This window comes from Euwallacea fornicatus, chromosome 5 (genome assembly GCF_040115645.1).
Source record: "Euwallacea fornicatus isolate EFF26 chromosome 5, ASM4011564v1, whole genome shotgun sequence".
In the NCBI taxonomy this organism is placed as follows: domain Eukaryota; kingdom Metazoa; phylum Arthropoda; class Insecta; order Coleoptera; family Curculionidae; genus Euwallacea; species Euwallacea fornicatus.
In genome coordinates, this window is record NC_089545.1 from 2489302 (window position 1) to 2510824 (window position 21523).

General features: G+C 36.4%; 1 protein-coding gene across 6 annotated transcripts in view; it reads right to left on the bottom strand.

The window, feature by feature from the left end:
• The window catches only part of CenG1A (Centaurin-gamma-1A), a 37743-nt gene extending 16933 nt beyond the window's left edge, over positions 1-20810 (bottom strand). The window contains exons 1-2 of one of the 6 annotated variants that reach the window (XM_066281960.1): positions 20632-20810; positions 19265-19461 (exon numbers count right to left, since the gene is read on the bottom strand). In XM_066281960.1, the coding sequence (XP_066138057.1) occupies positions 19265-19442 (178 nt within the window). In that variant the 5' untranslated portion in view covers positions 19443-19461; positions 20632-20810. Of the gene's footprint in view, positions 1-19264 lie in introns of all 6 variants that reach the window. The other 5 variants (XM_066281959.1, XM_066281957.1, XM_066281961.1 and 2 more) reach the window with 5 other exon arrangements.
• Positions 20811-21523: the final 713 nt, after the last annotated feature.

Genomic DNA, 21523 nt, shown 5'->3' on the forward strand with positions numbered 1-21523 from the left:
TTTATATGGGTAATAGTAACAGCGGCCAAATTTGACATTTACTGAAATTCTGACCTCGCCAATTTTTCAAATTGAGCTGCTGTCGTTTTTAATTGTTTATACAGGAAACAACACATATGCAGTCCATCGCGATCCAAGATTATTAACAAGTTGGAACAATATATAGCTATTTATATAAGCAGTTAAAAAACTAGAGTTTTGCGTAACGAACGAGATTCTACGAGACCAGTGAAGTGAAATCTAGCAATATGACACAACCGACATATTATAAAACGGGATATCCTGATCAGCTTTAAACATGTTTTTTTATATAAAAATTTGGAAAATTCAAATTAAAATTTTGAAAGCTAGCCCGTCGGTTTGCAGCCAAGAGTATCTTGTATCCATCTAAGTCGACTTTTTTTGATGCCGAAAGGAAGACTTAAAGTAACCACTCCCCTTTTATAAAATTCAACCGTTAAAATCACCCCCCACACCCAAAAAAGTAAAAAACCGCGATTTGATTAGAAAATTATGAAAATTTATTCTGTAAAAGAACGGGGATTTTTTTAGGGGTGGACTTAATTAGAGCCGGAATTCTTTAAAGCTGAACATTTCTCCATGCACGATTCCTAAATCGCTTCATTACATGCTCTACTAATTTCAACAAATCATTGTTATGGAAATACTGGAGTTGTTTTATAACAATTTGCTATGAGATCAAGTCCGAAAGCGGAACAATTACTAAAAGTAGTTTTTGGCTTGTTTACCAATTACATAAGACAAATGTTTTTGCGGGAGCATTTCAATTTTGTTATGTGGAACAATAAAAAATATACTACGCCTTTTTACCATAGTAATTCATTTACCTTGGTGAAAATTGACTGAATGATTATTTTCTTATTCAACACACAGTCATGGGCGACACGTCCTGAAAAGAGGCAATAAAACCTTCCTTCCAATTAAAAACCAACTTTTAGTCGAGCCCGCGAATAAATAACGTCGAAACGACCTCCCTATCATGTCACAAAAACAGACGTCATCGTAACTTTGCCATTCGAATATACGGATTTCAATAGGAAGACGAGGGACTTATAGTAAATAACAGAAAATGCGGAGGGGTACACATATTATGAATGTAATATTACGTACCTCGGGACACCTAGGGTGGCTCCAAGGGATTCTATAAGAATCTTTTGTATTTATCGACAGCTCGGCGTCGTAAAAATCAGAGAAAGACATGTATATTAAATGTTTTCTGACAAGGGAGGAAAAATACATTCAGTGGGGTAATGTCAATTCGACCTTTAAACTATAACTTTAAAACATAGCAATTTTGATTCTATGATATAGTACTCTGGAGTAGTACGAGCTGTAACATGTCATCACGGAAATATTTCAGGGAGCAAGAGTACTCTGGAAAATAAAAAAAAATGCTAATAGATTTACGATCGAAAAACTGTCGTTTTCGATATACAGGGTGGCAAAGTTTAACATTTTTACCCATGTTTTGCGTTTTCTCACGTATGCCCTGAATTAAAATTTTGAAAATGTAAAATATCAATAATCAAAATAAAAATAATATACTGCTGAATCTCAGCCATGACATCTTAGATCGCAAACCGGGATACGTGAACTCGACTTTTCTAATTTGCAACGATAGATATTTTTGCAAATTCTAGAAAAACGCTACAAGATACGAAAATACCAAATAGCAAAATAATTGAAGGAGTTAAAATTTAGTATCAGACTTTATACAGGATATTTCAAAAAAGAGATACAAAGCATAAAATAATACATGTCCCAGAAAAGCAGCGCGCTGTATACGGCTACAGAAGAGCTTGACGTTTTGTTGTAGAGGTTCCTAAGAAAAATAAGAACACAAAATTTAAAAAATTGAATTCAAGGCGAAAAATGCAAAATATGAGAAAAAAAATGCGAAGCTTTACCACCCCGTACATCAGAATCGACGCGTTTTTGACCATGGTCCTGTCAGCATTTTTTTATTATTTTGACGATTAATGTCGCTCCCTGAAGTAGCTGCATGATGATACGTTACACCCTGTATAGTCAACGAATATTCAAGCCTTTCTCGAACTTTCAGGAGAACGACAATTTATTCGGAAGTTCGTTCTTACTGCATTAAAGCTGTTCTGTACATGACCAAGCCGTTGAACTACAAGTTAAACTAACAGTACTCCCGCCTTCTTCATCGCGCGAACCTTGCTAAAAAATACAAAAAAGCCAAAATCATATGGTTCTATTTCACTACCCGCTCTTATTGGGTTCCTTTTAAGAGATCGGCATAAACCTTGAAATTAGATTCTTAGCTGTCTTATTAACCGTGTCCCGCTAGATCATTATATGTATCTATGCTAATAATTTCGGTGGGCTCTGTAGATGGAGGTAGTAACATATACAACACATAGAGAAAAAAAGAGGATTACATCTAACATACGGTTTTTCCAGCCCATTCCAAGCCGATACGGATTTTCCGAATTTTTAAAATCGAAAATCGACACAAACAAGCGACTTTTGTCCGTTTAAATGAGATCTATCACGATTTCCGTGAGCAGAGCGGCCAGCTTCGAAATTAACACACCCTGTATTGAATCTTACAGTCAAATCTTAGCTTGGGAGTGGCGATCGATTACTTAACAAGATGGTTATTCACATAAGGCAAGATGTCAGACAACATAAAGGCGTAAGTAAACCGATACCCAACGACGTATCAAGATGGTATTTGATACATTGCTAAATGCTTTTAAATTTACCCTGCCTTTTCCGATAACCATCTCTAACCCTGTAGGTATTTTGTTTAGTGCAGGTTAATCCAAAAACACACACATCTGCTGTCTTTTCTGAAATTCGACGCTGAAACCAATATCCACTTACAAAATGGCACAGGGAACGCGAATTTTTCTCACAATTTTGATGGTGCAAAGTCGACTCAAAGAGTTCGACAATATGATGAATGTTAAAACTGAACATTTAACGTACACCCAAAAAATGTTCTCTTGCATTGAAGGTACACTTTTAACACACGGCAAGTGACATACGCGTTTTTTCCTAAAAACGTTCTACAATGAGAATGACCGAAAATTTAAATATCATATAGTTGAACAGATGAAAATCAGCCTGCGCTCACGATTTTAACACCGTGCCACGTTTACTTTCAACGCTGATCGACCGACAAAAACTAATTTTACCGCGCGCTGCACTTGAAAAAAAAATTATTAATACTTTATGTGAAAAGTTATACTTTCAATGCGTTTGCAGATCACAAATTTTGTTACGAAATGTTTCCTTAATTAGCAAGTCGGATTCTACTTAAGCCCCGACCAACGAAGTAGGTCACGAACGGAAGTGTGCAAAGGGGTAGCGTAACATAAGTCAAAGGCCAGTGATAAAACCCAACCCTGTACACCCGTTCTCAATTAGACCCACGTAATTTTCGCATATGTAATTCGGTATTAAACCGTCCTGGTCGAAAAATCTCGCATGACACGTGACCAATCCGAGTTTCTGCCGTCATTATCCGGATGTTTATGCACGCGAACGTATATGCACGTATTTTATATGCACGCCGGACAGCTGTTAGGTTGGTAAATTTCGTGGTTGAAATGCCAAATGATTTAGTTGATTATGTATAATGGACAATTATGTTTTTGCCCGGAGAAGTCCTCGATTTAATTATTAAAAGTTTTTTTATTGTCCTTGCTGCGTCCCGCGTTCCACGAAATCATTCGTCTTTCGCGCTCAAGTTATCCAGGACGAAGTTTGTCTCTTCTCTTAACCTAAACGGAAAATTTTGCCGTTTTGAACGCATCGGAAAAAATCGCATAGAAGTGTATTGCTTTGGAGAAAAGCATCTTTTCTTCCTTTAAATTTAAAAAGTCTAAGGGAAGAAATGGCACTTTTCCTCCCTTGGAACGACACAGGGGAGCAAATCTGCCATTTCCTCTCCGTGATACAAATAACCATTCGTGAGTTTGAGTCGCAGTCAACTTCAGTTGTGTACAATATTGCTAACGGTATCGTTCCATAAATGCCAACGTGGCATGCCAATCATGCTATCGCATTGTCTTATCGACTTATACGCACACGGCATTTGCACTGAATCGCGTGCACTACCTGCATCGACTGATTCGAAGATAAATCATAAATCACCTCTGCCAATAAAAATGGTCTGTACCTATTGATGTTGTCAACCCATTAGGAAAAAATACCGTTCCATTTCAATCGTCACGATTGGTATAACGAAAACTATAATAATTGTGTTTTTAAATCGTCATTCGTCATTAATCTTATCATTGCCGACACATTTCCACACTACAAGCGTTAAGCCTGAGTTAAACGTCATTAATATCTGTGTTACACAATTCCCATTGTAGTAGGAATTCATCAATTTTAAGGTTCTGGTGGGTAACACGGTCATTAACTCTGACCCTACGTGAAGACATTAGTAGTTCCCGTGTTCCGAGATACGCGATGGCAATTTTCGTCAAAACATTTAGAATATTAAGCCCCAAAAACTGGCTTATTAATTCACCCAAAGTTCAAGTTTATCAACTAACCAAGAAGACCTCTTGATTTTGACAGCTGGGATTTGAGACAATATTTTTCTAAACGCTACAAATACCCCTTTTGTTGTTTAGCTCCCCCATTGTTACAAGCTTCTTGCCCCCTTTACGTTTTTCTTCGCTTTCGGAAAGCAACAATTCGGCCACGGGCATGCACCCCAAATTATGAGGAGATATAGTATTGAAGACAGTGACGTACCAGAAATGCTAGTTCATCACCTGTGCAAAAATTTATTTTTACTACCCATTTAATCCTTGCCCTCTAAAGAGCGTTTCCAGTTTGACATCCTTGACCGACCTACGCCATTTTCCCTGGATTATTGAATGTTAATATGAAAATAAAATTTCAAGTGTCTGTTACGCCACTGGTAGTATTTGACTAAAAAAAAAAAAAAAGAAAAAAGAAACGAGATTTTTTAAGGGGGTCGTACCAGTACGCCTCACTGTCACCGATGATTACCCGAATTCTCATGCAGGGCCAAAATAATCTCCCCTTGACGCGGGGTGCATTATCATATTTTTGACGTGCTCTGAAGGGCCAATTTAAACGCCATATATTTATCGTTATAATATTTTGTTGTGGCGGATCGGCACCTTAATCGTATTACTTCCCAAATGAATTGTCGGTGCCCATATTTGCGTGCTTAATATTTTGGGATACAAATTCATTAATCCTTATTTCACGGGTTGTGAGTAGATGTGAAAAGGATTTGTTCATATTTAAAAAAATGTTTAAAAAAAAGGAAACAATGTAATTAACCAGTTTCAAGTAAATCTGGCATTAGAGTTTCGTTGCAAAAACAACTTAAATCTTTTGAAAATAACTGGAAGTTTCTCTCAGAAAAACCGCTAATGAATAAAAGCGAACGTGGCCGGTGCCAATTCCGTTTCAAGGAAACTCTAGTTAATCCGAGCATTCATTTATATCAATTATTTAGGTGCACTTTACTGTTGTTATGATTATAATTTTGGAATAGCCCTAAATAGAAAACGACTTTCTTAACAAAAGTTAATCAGAAAAATCAACTTTTCAAATACTGAAAAGTAAAGAAAACCGTTTTACGATAAAAATGGAGCTTAGTGGCCCTTCTTTGAAATCCGGAAATCAAATTTAACGTTCTATTTCTTGACACAAAACCCGAGGTTGGATTGGAAATACCCTTCACAGATCATTTTCATCCCTTATTTTGAGGAACAAAAAGACATGAATGTAAATAATCGAATAACAAAAAAAAGTCTTTAACGCCATCGCATTCCACTCAAAAGTGATCTGATAACGTAGCAATTATGCATATTCACATAACTAATTTAATAACTAAATGACGAGGGTTTATCAAAAATGGCCAAAATAGGGCTTTTGCTCCTAGCGGGAAAGCAAAAAATGATTTAAAGCCTGAATTACTCATTGGACTTATGGACAAAAAACACATCGAAAGTGCGATGTGATCGCTTTTCACTACCTCTCACACTTACCGAGATATCTCCGAGGGGAGACCTCCGTACATCTTTCATGAAATTTGATTAGAAAGTTTTTACTTGAATTTAAAAACCAACCATTAAAGGAAAACTAAGCAAAACTTATGGTAGAACGTAATAAAGTGGTACTTATAATGTAAGCAGATACCCAATATGCAAAATGCCACATTGTAATTTGGAACTTAATTGAGTTGAGCTATAATTGGTACTATTCAGTAAATATACAAAGTCTAATTGCTTGTCTATACCAAGTGTACTCAGCGACAGCTGGACGTACCGGTAGTATTTTATTTTTATTTGAATCTAGATCGTATCGTGTGCTTTAAATATGCATACGGCACGTGCGGAATAATTGAGTAACGATATAAGCAAGATAATTATAATTTATATAATAAATTAAAATTGAAAAATGTATATATATTTTACAATTATATTTCCCAGTTAACATACTTCAACTCAGCAATGCTTGATTAAGTTACACGTTAGAATTAAATGTTCCGTTTCACTAATATATTATGTATATATAGGAAATTTAACAGTCCATATGTTTTAATATTATGGTATTTAAGTTAGCACTTAGATAGTGAAAAGCAAAGTGATAGAGCCACTTTTGCGACGAAGCACTGTCGTACTGTTACTAGATGGTCAAGTGTTGGGGAATTCCCCTTTTAACGGGGGCACTTTCCTAGCACAAAAAGCGGAAGCCAAAGGGGGAAAAGTCGAGATAGAGAAGGGTGGAGGTGCGGTCAAGTAGAAGTAAATTCGAGGTTCCTATTTCTTTGCTAACAAATCAACATTTATTAACTATGGAGAATGTTCTCAATATTATTCGGACATGCTATGTATGCGACTATAGGCAACATCGTTAATAACTCAATCATACGTTCACTGAATTGATCCATCACTTGCCAGACCCACGTTTTTAAGACGGACCACTCACGATAGATCGACCAGAAACCAATTTTAAAACCATGACAAATTAATACCGACACTAGTACCATAATGGTTCTCAAAGATGACAGGCAGAGATAAGTACAACCGTATGGTGTTGCAGATAGCAATCGAGATGGCATATTTTATTGTTCGCGGTTACGTAATCATGTCATCAGTCATAGGGCGACTGCACTTCCTCCGCCGAGACCTTGCGCACCGATGAGTACCGTGGGTGATCATTGCGAGACTGTGTCCAATAGTACTAATTAAAATGTCATTAAATTAGGCGTGCTCATTCCACCATATTGCACATAACATCGGTTGACCCTTTTCCAATCACCAGCCTTGAAACTGCATGACTCACTGCCACAGCTCTAGCTAGACGGACCGTAGAAGGATTAACCTTTGCCCCTGTTTGAACCTCGGTTCGAACCTACGAAAAACGTCTCATAAATATTTGCAAATCGTCTATGGCCCTTTTCAACGTGCAGCAAAATCGAACCTTTCTCATTCAAAGATGACACCCCAAATTTTACACTTCAAATGGGGTAATTGGAACGATTGTTTGCTTCTTAATCCGTATTTTCCCTTCACGAAAGAGGAGGAACGCATTCGGGTTCTTATTTATTGGATCTTTGATTTAGGCCCTCAATAATGAAGGCGAAAAGTGAACGTTATGAATGTTGCCGGACAGATGCTTAAACGCGGTCCGATCTCAAATAAAAACGATAATTGCAATGGGAAAATATAAACATTAACACTCTGGGAAGAAATTGAACGGTTTATTACACCGTGCGTCCGTTGCCCGTTCCGAAAAATTAATTAATAATGCATGGGTCGTTGCAGTCACTAATAACTAACTCCATTTTAGGCCTGGCCATTGATACATAAATTACGATGTTAAAACTGACGCGTAATGTGACTCATAAAACTGCGAGTCTGAAGATGGCGAAGGAACAGGTATAAAAGGCAATGACAAAGTGGCTGGACTTAATGAATATTTTATAAACTGCCAGAGTTCAATTCGGAATGACTTGCACGTGTCAGAGGACCATCAAAATCCGTTCCGAGTGACCATTAACTATAAAAAGCTCTATAACTTATTTCATGAAAGGGACATCTGCCGCCTGGAGAATGTACGGTGCACAATATAAGGCGATGTTAATAATGAGAGGAGTTTAAAACGGTACTTGAATAAGGGTTCACGTCAGTGAAAAATGAGGTGGTATGAAGTGAAAGTCCTGATTTTTAGATTGTAAAACATCCAGATGCAAATTTAATTGTCTTTGAACTTGGTTAACGACGAGTCTTCTATGTCTAGTTTTTTGCATCATCGACGTTCCACAATTTATTTCTGCATCATCACAATGATCTAACAAGACTTTCATTGTTCTTGCCGTTTTCCTCTTAGTCCGACGGCGCAGTAACAGATGATGACCCTTCGGGGGTGTAAAATCGGAGTTTTGGTATTTTTGACTCCGTTCGATTAAAACGTCGTCGATCTAACCCAACCCTCCCTATTCGGCCTAAGCAATATACAGGAAGTTTCATAATAGCACATCGAAATTTCCAGGGGTGAATCCGTGGATTACTTCAAGAAAAATAGTTTATATGAAGATGGGTTCGTTTTCGTTCCCTGTCTGAGATACTGGGTGACAAAAACGTATTATTTTTTTAGGTTTTTCCTAGTAAGTACGTTCCGGCGTCAAACATTGTTATGACAATTGCGAAGGATGAGCTGGCTGCACGCACACATCTTTTGAGGTGACAACAATGTTTTCGATTTCACCTGTGGCGTCCCCATCGATGTGATCCTGAACACTTTAAACGAAAAATATGATCCGCCACTGTTTTTTTTACGGAAAAATAGTTTTCTGAAAGCTCCGTAATTCCGCGCAAATAAGTCTCTTGAATATTTTTCATAACATTCACCGTTTTCCAACGTTTCAATTCCTCTTTTAGAGAGTGGAATTTTTGTAAAATTACTCGCATATTTGCTTTCAACGCTTTAATAAAAATGTCTATCGGAATGTAATCCTCGACGCCACTAATCGTCTTTTTAGATCATTAACATTCATTGTTCACTGTTCAGTAGCTGTGACCACCGGTGTCATTTGCGGTCAAAAGCCATTAAATCCCGAAAGTAAGTTTTACCACCAGCTGCTCCATACCTTAACTTCGAGGTGTGAACATTCTAATAATTCGAATCATTGGACCCGGCAATGTGAAACTTCATTAAAACTCCATTAACTTCGGCCTGGCAACTTTTATTACTATCGACAGTTTTTGGGGAATTTAGAGTGCGCTTTCAGAGCGGATTAAGAAATGTTCCATTGCCAAACTGGTCAATGAATAATTATAAAGTTTGGCAAAAAGAAGTTTAAGCTGGTTTTAGGCATTGGCCTACAGACACAAGACAGTGTGTGCAAAACGGTTATGGCAGTTAAATTATCGATTTTAATGGTAGAATACAGGAAAGCAAATGACTGCTAAAATAGCAAATGCGCGAAGAATTCTTAGACCCTATACGGGTTTGCGTAAAATCCCTGGTTCATCGCTCGGTCTTTAATAAAAATGTTGGTACCCACATTTGAATACTTGGCATTCTATATTTGAACCTAACAACGAAATTGCCCGCATACTCAATTCTTCCACTGTTTAAATTTAATGTATCAAATGATTTTTTTGGTTTTCAAACCAGTCCCGAGTTCAAAAAGCCGATCAGAAATAGGCGTATCATTTTGACACTTCGTGATGTGCCCTTTTCACAGACTTGAATCAGCCTATTTGGCCGAAATTAATTGGATTAAATGCGGCTCAAAGACGCAATAAAAACTCTTCACTAAAAAACGACAGCACGAGCCGGATTATTCTAAAATGAAAACTATCTAAATTGATACCATATGATGGACAACAAACTGCTGACCAACGATAACCCAACCTGAAACGGAACTAAATTAATCCTTAGTTTGACATCACAATAGACTTATAAATAAATAAGGGCTAGATCCATAAAAGGGTTATATCTATATGGGGGGTGTATGCAAATCTCGTCACGTAGTTGGAATAAATAAAGATGCGTGTCCAAGCATATTTAAGGCACAATGACCAGACCAGTTTTGATTGTAAAGTTTTTTGTGAATATAATGGAATAGTAGGTGGGTCATGAATAATAGTGAAAAAGGGTGCTAATGATGATCCAGGGATGGGAGGCAGTGACAGCATGATGGATAATAATCGCGCACAGATTTGACCATGTGTATACACCCAAGACTGGTCCTGTACAGCTGTGAGTTATATTCAAGCACATGCAAAGCTCTAAAAAAACAAGAAAACCCAATACCCTAAGAAGTATGAGTCTAAGTAGTAACCACTTTCTCCCGTCTGGTTATACAAGCACGCATTAAATTTATTGTGGTAAATATGCAATAAATCCAGTTGTAATAAATATTGATGCAAACAACGACCTGAGACTCAAAACCACTTAAGGAATAGGTAATTTACGTTCAATTATGTATCGTAATTAAGGGTTATTGTGCAACCCTGTACGTTCGGAGGGCCAAGTTCTTAAGCGCTGACGCAAAGTCGACTTGCAAGAGGGTGAGCGCCAAGGACTTGAAAGACATGGGCTTGGGAACAAAATAAAAACAGTAAATTAATTGAGATATATTTTTTTTATTTTAATTTTGCTCGGTTAATGATTAATAAATTTAGTTTTGCTCATAGATTAAATTTTACTTTCTTGCTTCGCTTTGAGCAAATATTAATTTGTATTTTTTTTTGCATTTGCGAAACACTTTCCACTCAGAATTCGTATAATATCGTATGTTAGAAACAACCTCAATAATAGATCCTGCTTTAGTTTACCAATGAACTAGGTATGTGGGTTGCTTTCCTCGTTCTTCGCACAAATTGTCAGTATTTAAAGCCGTTGCTGTATTTATTTTCTTCATCAATATGCCTACATATTAAAAAATAATATAAAGGTAATCATTTTCAAGCACAACCTACACTACTGAAAGTAATTAATGTTATTCGAGACCTGTTTTTTTTTTTTATTTTTTTTACCTGGGTTATTCTATAGTTAAGATTAAATATAGTTAACAAATTCACAAACTTTGCTCTTTTTCATATACAGGACTAGCGATGAGCAAGGTCTAAATCTAGCTGAAACTCTAGGGTGTCCCAGCGAGAGGGAGCAACGAGGGAGGAAAGAATGCTTGGTCCGAGCTTGGGCTGATGTTATTTTTTATATACAAGTTCTCTATCCTTTATCCTTGAAGACCAATTCATTTGCTTACAAAACTCGACACAAAATTTGCCTGTTTGTTGTAAACCTTGTTAGGGACGTAAGCCTCCAACTTTACTGCTCCTTCTAAGGTAGTTTCCAAGAAATCCAACACCAGGTGTGTTCGCATGCCCACAATCGTTGCTCTAATTCACCTGGAGTAATATAAATCGTCCTTACAAATCAGTTTGGTGACTTGTCTCAACTTCTTTTGATTTGGAAAAAAGGGGGACTGAGATGGATTTTTGGGCCAATGAGTTCTTATAGTCAGAGATTCAGTATCGGACATGATATATTAAGCATAACGTAACTACAACATCGGTACCTACATCGCGGCTAGACATATATGCAAAACCGTTCGTAAATAAAGCTCTTAATCATTGTTAGATACTTACAGAAAAATCTTTAGTTATATAGACTTTTTTCAAACCAGTCATCCCTTCGAACTCATTGGTGACCCTCCTGCGGCTTACAACGTTATAATTTTTGGTGCAAATATTTGCCCAAGAATTAAATCCTTTGCCATATTATTTGGCGTTTTTTAGTCACTGACCATGAAAGAAAACGGGGCCAATAAGTCTAATTCAGTCGACCTGATGAAATGCGAATCCTTTATTATATTCGTCCTGGTGTTTGCCCGTTTATCCCCTCCAATTTGTTATGATAGGTTTATTTAATCCTTTTGCTTTTCAACTGGCTTTTCTAGCGTGTATATATCCGCTTTATTCAGTTAATTTATCATCGCAAGCATCCCTGTGGCAAAAAAGCCCTTGACAACCGCCGGTTATTTATTTATCAAAACATTCCCGCCAACCTGAGCATAATTGTAATATGATAAGTAATTTTCTGGTCTAATTGTTAAATAACCGCCAAACATCTCAAGTGGTTTCCTTTGAGAAAACTGGCCAATCTGGTCTGATGTATGCATAACATGCAGTGTCCCTCTGGCCCTGCGGTCGAATCTGGACGCACTTAAATCATACCAGTCCTTTGTCTCTCCTGATTTATGACCTCTGGACGGTAATTACCCTAACCGTGTCCACAATGTGTTCTTTTCCTCCACGGAAACCAATGAAAAAAGCGGTTGTTACGGTGGTCCGTAACACAATTGATTCGCATTGGTGATGTTTGAATGAATATCGCGATATTCTTAGGCTGACCAGAGCTGGGCAGTGCTCACTACCATCAGCTGAATTTTTTGGGACCAGTTTGATTTGTTTCGAACAAGAAACAATGCCGTTTGCAGCATGCCACTGAAAACGGATCATCCCCATTAGGAGATCATATTGAACGGGTTTTTTACGATAAGAGCTGTGTTCGCAAATATGAGAAGGGTGGCTTTAATGAATATCCATCCCCCTTTGATAGTTATTGAAAGGAGTAGATGCTGCAGATTAACGGCATCAATAAAGCAAATCTTCTTTTGTATATTTCCCAGGTACACATAACAAACCACGATAGTCGCTCATATGAAATAAGATTCATAAACACTGTCTTAATAGGACATATCCGTAAACGAACATGCATATGAATATTAGTAAAAGCCTGCTTGTAATAAATCTGCGATATTTATCATCATTACTGATGTTAACAGCAAACCGCTTTCGAATGTCCCTTAAGGTTTGTTATAAACAAAATTTAATGTATTTAGAGGAAGAAGTACGTTAAAAACAAGTTGTTCTTTTCCTAAAAAATACCACTAAACAAACATTAAAAACCCTTATCAAATCAAACACAATACCCTTAAAAAAAGCTTCCAAAAAAGTCACAGTTTCGCACGATTCACCCTAGGAACCATGTCAATCAAAAACCCGACTTCTTGCGTCTATGAGACTGTAACCACCGAATGCTCTACAACTTTTTATAGACCACTTGCAATAAGTATATAATAGTGCAAAACTGAGGAAGGGATTTCACCCTATTTTTGCGGACGAATCTCAGCTGATGATTGGCTAGGGTAGTGTCCTTAATAAAAGACGGCACACGGTCGTAAGATCACCCCAAAGATTCAAGGAAGAGGAAGTAGCTTGAAAACAATTAAAAAAGGGGATATTCCTAAGGGAAGCTAATCCTATTAAAATAGACGAAATGAATGATTTTACGTTTTATTTACAATAATACGCACATATGTGTATACAATTCGTTAAATGTTAAATATTTCTAGTCCTATGATTCTATTATAAGCAAGTATAAAGTACTTAACATATATATTAGTGTAAAAAAGCTTAACCTTGGGTTCAACGTCAATGACTAAACGAAAATTGGTTGTACTATAACATTGTGAAGAAGGGTAAATTTTATCATTCTTTAGTTTTCACGGAAATATTAGTCACTTCATCACAAGTGAATACGGTTGGATAGAGCATTATAAACCGTTTTAACTTTCATCTCTGCTGACGAAAATACATTGCTGGAACTTTATACTCCTCCCAATGTCATTATAATGCATTAATTATTATGTAAACCACAATGGAAAACTTGATTTGACACAAAAATATTTTAATTTTACTTTATATTGGATGTCCCGATTCTAAACGCCTCGTGGCTTATTTGTTCTCGGTTTTTCAAGCTTCTGGTAACTTCGCCAGCAAGATAATTTCCATAGGAACGGTGGAATTAGAGGAAAGCATTGCTGAAGTTCTCAATTTTCATGAAAATGATCATATTTGAAAAGTTTCCGGGGGCCTTAAAAAGCGGAAAAAGCTTTGTTTTTTATCTTATGCCCCTCCTTTCTCTCCGGAAAATTATCCGTCCTCTGAAGAGGGGTATCCTACTCCATTTAAAATTCAATTTTCCTCCTGAAGGAAAAAGGCAGCTCCGAAAATCCTGGGCCTAAGACATGCCCACCTATAGCGAATTCCCAAGAAAAAAAATCGTATCGTTACCACTTTGAGGGAATTAAAATTTCACCACCAAAAATTTTAATGTCTCTCATTGCAATTTTGTCTCTCTTATATCTATATTATTTATAGAACAACTCACTTTTTTCAACAGTTTCATCACATAGCTAAAAATTTTATGATTAGAAACAATCATAATTTTCTTAAAAACATGCAAAAGCGATATACATAAAAGAAAGCAATAAAAATCCCATAACGTTTAAGTGTCTACATCTACCAGCAACGACGATCATTACAATATTGTCTTCACAGTCTACTGCTATATAACGTTTCACTGTATCATGGCGTTGCCACCTGGTTGCAAGTGAGTGCACTTTGAGATTATTGCAATTGTTGAGCAGCTCCGATAGATGGGGCAGCAATATTTATATCTGCAGGGCATCGCGAATTCAACTTCCAAAATGGAGATCTCGGTAACCGTAACAGAGAGAGCGAGCGTTGGTTAAATGGCGACTAAGTTGCGTTTTTCAGTGGCGGCCAATATTCCACAAATCCCTATTGATTTAAGAAATATCGGAGAGAATAAAGTTTCAAAGTAACAACTCAAAACGTATTTTGATCTATATTTTAAATTGTTAAGTTAGATATGGTTTTCCAAAATCAAAACATCACATTTTAAAAACAACATCATATTTTAATTCTTGGAAAGGTCCCATGGGAATACCAGCTCAGTCTTGTTTTCTCTTTAAAAATAATCGAGAAATAGAAATAACCTATTGAAAAACATCAAAGCAAAAGTCGGAAAATATCGTTTATAGAAAAGAGAGGACAATTCTTGTTCAAAGGAATATCTTATTTATGTCATGAAAGAAACATTCTCCGGTTGTATACCATCTACAGACGCTAAATATTTTTATTAACAGAACTAGCACAAATTTTACTTAATAATACCAAGTAGCTAATTGTTCTTGTCTTTGAATTCACTGAGAATAATCGAAAGTCAAGTCGAATGTTACAGAACTGTTACAGTATCTCGGGTTACATTTTTATTGAGTAAACCTTTTTCTACCTTTCTGAATAACGGCATTAAAAATATTTCAACATGTTTGGAGAAAAATAGTCGGGCAAATTCAGGAAAATCTATTGGTTTTTTTTTTTTAATTTAATATATTGCAAAAAGCGAATAAGTTTTGATTGAAATAGTGCAATTGACACCTTAAAAAAGATAGAGTTTTTAATTGAATCTAATTTCTGCGAAAGCGCAGTTTAATAAGGAAGTTCCAAATTTACGTGTTTTAAAGAGAAGGATATGATTTTTTTTTCTATTATTCTCTTTGCTTCAACACCGCACTCAAATAATTACCTTTTCAATTTTCGTTCCTACTAGTTGCTACGCGGTTGCCAATAATCTGTAGAAGAAGAACCGGATGCAGCAACGTTTTTGTAGTTTTGAAGTCCGTTTTAGGAAATGAGACCCTAATCAATGACGGCAAAATAGGAGGAAGTTACGTCATCATGACCCTTTACGTATTATATGTGCCGATTGTGTTGGCGCATGACACGATGCATTCCTGGCGCTTCATAGAGACACTGGAGGGATACTAATACATGATAGCAATCGGGTTAAAATATCTCCTCAGTTCTAGTGAGATGTCGGCAATTGTTTACGACATCTAGTTCTACCAGGCCATTCGCCGGCGTTTTAGTAAAAGTGGTCCGTTTTTTTGGGGTAGAATGCTACCATGCGCTAGTGTCTCTACTAATGAGCAATTTTGTCGCAGAGGTGCATTATGTACATGTCGGTGCATCGAGGGGCCTTGAGAATGCGTTAGTTCCTTAATCACTATCCCCCCCCCTCAAAAAAAAACCGGAAACAATTTTTATTCTTCATCCTGCCAATATATTTTCAAGTGATAATAACTAATTCCTGCATTTTAGGCATCAAAACTCATGACAACCGGTTTGGTACGAAAGTATTTGCAATAGAATTTAAATTTTAAACATGAACTCGAAACACAAATATAAAATTAATCATGAGACTTCTTGTTTAACGGCATTCTTTTAATGTAAATATGACCGTTATCCTATTAATGTATTGGAAACGCGACAGTAGTGCAAGGTTGCAAGAAAGTCATCCAAACTGCCACTAATGATAACGCCGGCCACAGACCGACCGGTTTATAGCAATACCATCTCAGTTGAGTGATAAAATACCAGTAATTCACGATTATAAACTGTTGAACATGCAATTCACATAATATGAATTTTAATCACCATCACGGCATTTGTTTAGCCTTAATCCAAAATCGTGATAACAATTCCTAGCGTGTCCTAGAGATCAGTATTTGATATTTATAGAAATTTCCGTTTCATAACACCGATCTAAAAGGAGAGTATAAAAACCATCTGTACAATCGATCATTCAATCGATTTCCTAAGAGATATTTATAGGTTTCCGCTCGAGAATGCCGGAATTGCAAAAAGAAGGAAAGTTACATTGTCGTCTTATTTGAATTAAATCGGCTGGCGTTACCTGACTACTGTTACGCAAGGCTTAGACACTTCCATAAACATTATCTCGTTAATTATTAATCTTTATTGCAAAAACTGCTTCAACGATTTCAATTTGCTACATAGAAGGTAACTAAATAATGGCAGCATTATGCTTTATTCAAATGCATTAGATGCGAAATTGAGCTGACAAGTTGAGATTAATGCGACTTAAACATGAAGTTTAAAGGATTACTGACTTAGACAATATCTGACCCGAAGTGAAAGTCGACCCATTTAAAATAATAAAGCTGAACAATAAGTTAGCTTTAAAGTACCTACAGGAAGAGGAGCTTGAAACGCATTAAAAAACATGACTCACAGTTCCATCCATATCGCAAGTGGGTGTTTTGCTAAATATGGCAGTCCACCACTCCACACGTAATCCTGCAATTTACAGTACGAGCAAAATACGTGACCAGGTTTTATGATTGAAGAATGTTGCCCTAACTATGAAACGGACAGAGCTACGGCGTGTTCTGCCGAAATAAATGTTCAAAATTAAGGCGAATTTTCACATTTTCTTGTTATGGCCCGATGACCCGGTAAGAACGAAGCCCAATCGAACAATTTTCCGGCTGGCCAGGCACAATAAGTAATGAACCGCAGATACGGAAAGAACCGTTCTGAAAGAGCAGAAGCATGTCCGTAGGCCAGTTTGCTATAAATAAGAGCATTCGATGTGTAACCTCGTTTCCGACATGACAACACGGCACGAATAAAACCCATGAGAAAATATACAGAAAATGGCAGTCAAAGATGACCAAGTAGACAATAAAAAAAAAGTGTGAAAAACCAATGACTTTCACTAGATGCTTAAATTAGAACTTGCGTGTTTAGCGAGATACATAGAGGAAAATGCACATCCCACGTTTAAAAATCAACGGTACAAAGGGAGTAGCCATGTCTCTTGTAAAGCAGTTCCAGATTCCTTTGAATAACTTCATTATTTCCTTTTGGTAGCAAATATTCAATTATTAGGTAATTTATTAAGTATAGAAAAATAGAAAATATTACAAAATAACTCTTAAGAAGTTCCTTCGTGTGTCCAGGTCTGAATTATTCGAGAAATATTCGATGAACCACCAACCAGGATGCGGAATGGGTTAATTCAAACACCACCGCGATATTGAAATTAGTTTACAAAATATTCAATATTGAACATTGTAAGAACACTGATTTGAGTTGAAACCTCTACAGGTCCCACTGCCTTGCGTAAATAACTACGATTAATATAAATAAATTGAGCTCCTCAGCATGTAAATACTTTAGGTAATAAATATACAAGGTACGTCGAAAATTGTGCGTTTTTGACCACGACACATCTCCATGATGATATATTACACCCTGTATATAATACGAAAATACATTTTTCTAACTAAGTACTGATAAAATTTGGAAAAAGCTCGGGTGAATAAGTATCATTCTAACATGGCTGGTGGCAAAGCAAATACTCGGTAAAGTTCATGCATATAGTTAGGAGGTACCTACTTACATATAAGTATGTGTGTTTTGAAGAAAAATGTAGTGAAAGCTAAAGACATTTACCGCCATTTGCTCAGGAATTTAGGTCTTAGCTCTGTCCACATTACCAGAGTATTTTATATTCGAGGTGATATATTTTGCTTGTAATACATACAAATTTAAATATTATCATAACATTTAAGAAAATGCCAAGAAGATAAGTAAACGATTATCGCTGAAATTATGAGATTTTTACCAGATTTCAAGAACGATTACAGCGGCTTAATTGCATCTCGGAGTTTACACACGAATACTATTTTTGAAATGCGGCGGTTCTCCTAAGGTTTTCCCCTTATATTTCCATTATTTTAAAAACGATAAAAAATATTTTCTTAAGGTTTTTGGCATATGTTGTGGTTGGTGACTTCCTTTTTAATCGGAACTCACGCCAACTTCACTATTTTAAATAGGAGGTTTCGCATATTTCCAGTATGCGAAAGAAATTAAATCTCCATTACAATCAACTATCACAAGTTCATGCTTGCATTCGAAATCGTGACAAAACGCATTTTTCCGAAATATCAATAAGGCGCCATATATTTCTCATAGGTTATATCCCGAGACCTTCAAGCTTTGTCATAAAAAATCTGCATAGATTTTTATAACCTTTAACCCTAAATAACTTGACGATAAAATTCCGACACTGTAAATTGAGAAATTTCTTTCCAACGAAATTATTTAGTTGTAACGGAATTACTAGCAAAATAACCGTCGTAAGTAGACGGGGAATTACAAAAGAAGCTCGGCATCAATAAAATGTTTTAGACGATGTTTTTTTATGGAAACAATGACGTGAAATTCCTGCGCGAATTCCTATCAATTCAGCTCTAAATCGACCAATTTCCTCCTTCGAAAGAGGAAAAATCGCCGATAAATTTTATCCGTCAGATTTGGCGTGATTTACCAGATAATCACACTCATATTCATTAAATAGCAATAAGAATTGATCATATCAATTCACTATATCCGACACTAGACCAGCCTTTGCTGGTGCTAAGGTTAAAATTATTGTTAAATACAGGAAGCAATCAGCAGCTAACCTGAACCATCTAATATTCAAATGAAATGCAACAATATTTTAATGGACTCACCTTCGATGCACACAACATGGTCCCTAATTTGTTGAGCAATTATTCCATCAGGTATCAGGTCGATCAAATCGTAGATTGCATAAATGGATGGGTGGACACTTTCAAATCTCTGGATTTCTTGTCGGATTGCCAGGGAATTGTTCAAATAAGAACCCGCAAAGTGCATTCTTGAGTTCATGTTTCCAAGCTGACTGGGACTTAGATTGAGTTTTTGATTGAGTTGGGGTTACTTTTATTAGGATATATTGACATTTAATGTGGGATAGCTACAACTGGAGGTTATTGTGTTGAAGGTAAATCATACCCTGGTAAAATATACAGGGAGGTTGCAAATGAAAGCCTCCTGTTTTTATTTAGTTAATTTTGTAACAGGAAGTTCAAACTTGGTAAAACCTCAAATTTTCAGGTGAGACCAAAATTTTAATATAGATGATTCCATTTAAAACTTTGTTCAACTTAACACCCAGTTGTCATTTGTCCTTTTTTGATATTGAGCTTTATGTTGAAATGTAGGGTACCATGTTATGCAGTTTAATATATAGGGGGGTATAGCTTAGATTTTTATAATAATTTCTTGTTTCGTTTTGGAATGGTATTAGCAATTTTTCAAACTTGCTTCTTTTATTTGCAACTATTTGCCATTTCTACATCACTCAGCGATTGAGATTGAGGCAATTTTTGTAATCCTTTCATTTTTTCTTCAGTTCGTTTGTTGATTGCTTCTTGAGAACAATTGTAATATACACGCCTTTGCCTTTACTGGCTTTAAATGTACGGTTTTCAAGTTAGAGAGAACCCTACAGCTAAAAGAAGATGGGGGGGGCAATAAGGCCTTGGGGACAGCACCAAATTACCATTGCTAAGTGACATGATTTCATTTTACCAAAGATATATGGTTATATCACAATGCCACTAGCACAAATGAATGGAACTACCAGTTAGCAGGTATGTCAGTGGCCAGTGGATCCCTGGGGACAGAATTGAACTACCTGCCTATATGCCCATCTGCCTTGAGTTAAAAGATCTATATTTTGAAAACAAATGCCACACAAATTACCTAATAATTAAAACTAGATCACAAGTGACTGTCCTAGGTGCTTGTAATTTGGGATGTGATAAATAAATGAATAAACAAAACCATCAAAACATCACAACCCATGTCACTTGACCAAATTAGTAGGATTCTTTTATTTATGGGAATAAAACAAGTTTCGGAATATTTAAACGAACATAATAAAATACAAACAACAATACACATAAGTGTTGTCCATCCCAAAACAAAACAAGATACTGTGTAGGTAGGTTTTGTCAATCGATGGTTTGTTTATAATAGAAAAAAAAACAAATAGGGCACTTTAGTGAGGCACCTGTTCCTTTGAGGTTTTCGTTGAAAAAACTATCACTGACCACGGGTCATTTTCGCGCAAAACGATCGCGACGGAAAGAAGGTTTTTTACGCGACGTATTTGAAGAAAAAAACCATTTGAAATTAATAGGTTAGGAGAGATAAGCACGAACACTCCCACTCACTATCCTCCATTTAATACCTATGTTTCAGCAACGACAGACAACGCTGATTGCCGGTCAGAAACCTGCGCATTACGTATTTGTCATACAAGCGAATATCCCAAACGCGTACTAGTCCTTATAATTTGATTCGCTGTTTAAGCAAGTGATTTGTTAAATTGTATATAGTTTTATGATTGCCAGAGCGATTTGAGAACTGCTTGCAATTTGGGAAATATGCGCTTTAAATATTTATAATGACTGGTATCTCCAACTATCGTAATTGGGCTCGTGCCTTATTGTCTGTGACTTTGCTTCATTTTTCAGTTGTTCCTAAATTATTTTCCGTTCAAAATAAAAGTTTTTGCAACATTTTCAATTCCAACGGTTTGGAAGCCATCGTCCACACATGCATTTCGTAAAAAGTCTGCAAGAATTGTCAAACTATCATGAACCCACTGCAAAATACTTGCCTGAACAAACATTCCGATAGTGGCGACAAATTCCATCGAAGTGTCTGACGGAGATAATGTGAACTTCCGTTACCAACTTACAGATTCCTTCAGCTTCGACACATCAAACCCTGGAATTCATGCAGTCTTCTATTTTCCTTCTTCAGACTTTAGCAGGGGGCGCGATCTGTCACGGGGAATTTTCTAAGAATGGGCGGCAAATAATTTATCTTGAATATTAAATATGTTTTAAGTCCGAAATTCTATGGTTTTATTTTATTGATCATTAATTTAGAACTTT